The 2406-nt window shown below is 39.3% G+C and overlaps 1 protein-coding gene across 1 annotated transcript; it reads left to right on the top strand.

Annotated features, from left to right (window-relative positions):
• Positions 1 to 1177: 1177 nt before the first annotated feature.
• LOC311185700 (olfactory receptor 8S1-like) lies at positions 1178 to 2095 on the top strand (the record flags this gene model as incomplete). The annotated part of the gene is made up of 1 exon (XM_084256468.1): positions 1178 to 2095. One exon carries the CDS (start codon positions 1178 to 1180, stop codon positions 2093 to 2095), a length of 918 nt encoding a protein of 305 aa, XP_084112594.1.
• Positions 2096 to 2406: the final 311 nt, after the last annotated feature.

Here is a 2406-nt window from a genome sequence, read left to right on the forward strand (position 1 = left end):
TTACATGGCTGGAAGCATTTATGTTTTTTGAAACAATATGCCTAATTTAGCCTTTTATTTTCCTCTTTTAGAAATCAAGGAAGAAGTTTATATCCAACATGAATTTTAAAACTCCACCTTGATGTTGAAATTCTCACACTTTCAAACATATTTGTGTTCTGGATCCCTGAATTTAACAAAGGTTTTCATTAAGTCTATGCTAGACATAGCTCAGCTAGGTGAGAAATACAATTAATGTGGATTCATTACTAAGAACCATAATTCTGGGTGTTAAGATAAACAATGGGAAAATCATAAGTCCTTTGAGAAATTGTGCTGGTTTGCAGTATGAACACAAACACTAAAGCCAGGCATGAACTGTACGATGGTGAAGTCAACAGTGTCCAAAGGTTATCCTGAGTTAATGATTGTGTCAGTTCAGAGTGACTGACAAACAGAAGACGAAGCCTTAGAAAGTCAGGAGCTAGTCTGTATTTACCAATGGCATGAGGGCACAGACAAGAGCTGAAGCTGAGTGAATCACACAGACAGGGTGTGCCTCTTCTCACCATATTGACCAACAGCTATCTCTGTGCTGCTTTGTCTCTGAGTAATCCCCTTACTCCTCACCCTGAAAATCTCTAGGCACTATCCCTCTTTACTTTCCCTTAGTGACTTTATTTAAATATTTATTTTTTAGAAAGCCATTAACCGGAACTGCTCCTTTCCTACACATATCTACTGACTTCATACATGTCGGATGGATGAGAGAAACGCAGTAACACCATGCTCTGCTTCTGCGCAGAAGACCACCTCTCTCAATGACACCATTTCCTCAATTTTCTCTTATTCCTCCTGCAATTTCTTCCTCTCTATTAAATGATTTAATAAATTTACAGAATCCTCTTATATAGTTTTAATAATCTCTTATATAGTTTTAATAATAAAACAACAAACAAGCTCTAAGATATTAAGGAAAGAACAATTAAGGTAGACAGGGGGATTGGGCAGAGTAACTTATTAAATATTATAAGAAACATAGATTTAGGCAAGTTTATCACATCAGAACATACATTTTTGACGGGGCATGAAACTTAGTGAATGGAGAAGAGGGTTAAGACACTTGGATATTTGTTAGACTTAACAAGAGGTTTCACCCAATTTATTTCTTACATTTCAAAGAAAATACTGAAGGAAAATGAGAAACCACAGTGTTGTGTCTGAGTTCTTCCTCTTCGGGTTGTCTGCTGACCCCCAAATGCAGGCTCTTCTCTTTGTACTTTTCCTTCTAATTTACCTTCTGACCCTGATAGGTAACCTGATGCTTCTGCTGGTGATCAGGGTTGATTCCCATCTTCATATCCCTATGTACTTTTTCCTGGGACAACTGTCCTTTCTGGATCTCTGCCATTCCTCTGTCACTGTGCCCAAGCTGTTAGAGAACCTGGTGTCTGAGAAGAAAACCATCTCAGTAGAAGGCTGTATGACTCAAGTTTTCTTTGTGTTTGCCACGGGGGGCACTGAATCCTGCCTGCTCACTGTCATGGCCTATGACCGCTATGTGGCCATCACATCTCCTTTGCTCTATGACCAGAAGATGAACAGAGAGCTGTGTCTGGGGCTGGTGTGGGGCTCGTGGGGTTTGGCTTTTCTAGATGCTCTCATCAATATTCTGGTAGCTCTCAATTTAGACTTCTGTGAGGGTCAAAATATTCACCACTTCAGCTGTGAATTGCCCTCTCTCTATCCTTTGTCCTGCTCTGACGTGTCCACAAGTTTTACTGCCCTTCTCTGTTCCAGCATCGTGCATTTCTTTGGAAATTTCCTGCTAATATGTTTCTCTTATATTCGCATTTTGTCCACCATCCTGAGCATCAGCTCTACCACAGGCAGAAGCAAGGCCTTCTCCACCTGCTCTTCTCACCTTACTGCAGTAGTCTTCTTTTATGGCTCCGGATTACTCCGCTACCTCATGCCAAATTCAGGATCCACTCAAGAGTTAATCTTCTCAGTGCAATACAGTGTGGTAACTCCCATGCTGAACCCCCTCATCTACAGCCTGAAGAACAAAGAGGTGAAGGCAGCTATGAGAAGAATGCTGAGAAAATGTTTCTAGTATTTTAAATAATAGACTACAAAATTGCAATTATGAGGAAACTAGATAGAATTTCAATAAGTAATACCCTCATCTACAGCCTGAAGAACAAAGAGGTGAAGGCAGCTATGAGAAGAATGCTGAGAAAATGTTTCTAGTATTTTAAATAATAGACTACAAAATTGCAATTATGAGGAAACTAGATAGAATTTCAATAAGTAATACCAGAAAGCTAATGCAAATACTCTGGTGTCAGGATCTCTATATACCTTACAATTTTCTTAAAGATACTTAAGAAAAGGTGGAGTAATTTTCTTGGAATGATGCCTGTT

The sequence above is a fragment of the Talpa europaea genome (genome assembly GCF_964194135.1).
Source record: "Talpa europaea genome assembly, chromosome: 15".
In the NCBI taxonomy this organism is placed as follows: domain Eukaryota; kingdom Metazoa; phylum Chordata; class Mammalia; order Eulipotyphla; family Talpidae; genus Talpa; species Talpa europaea.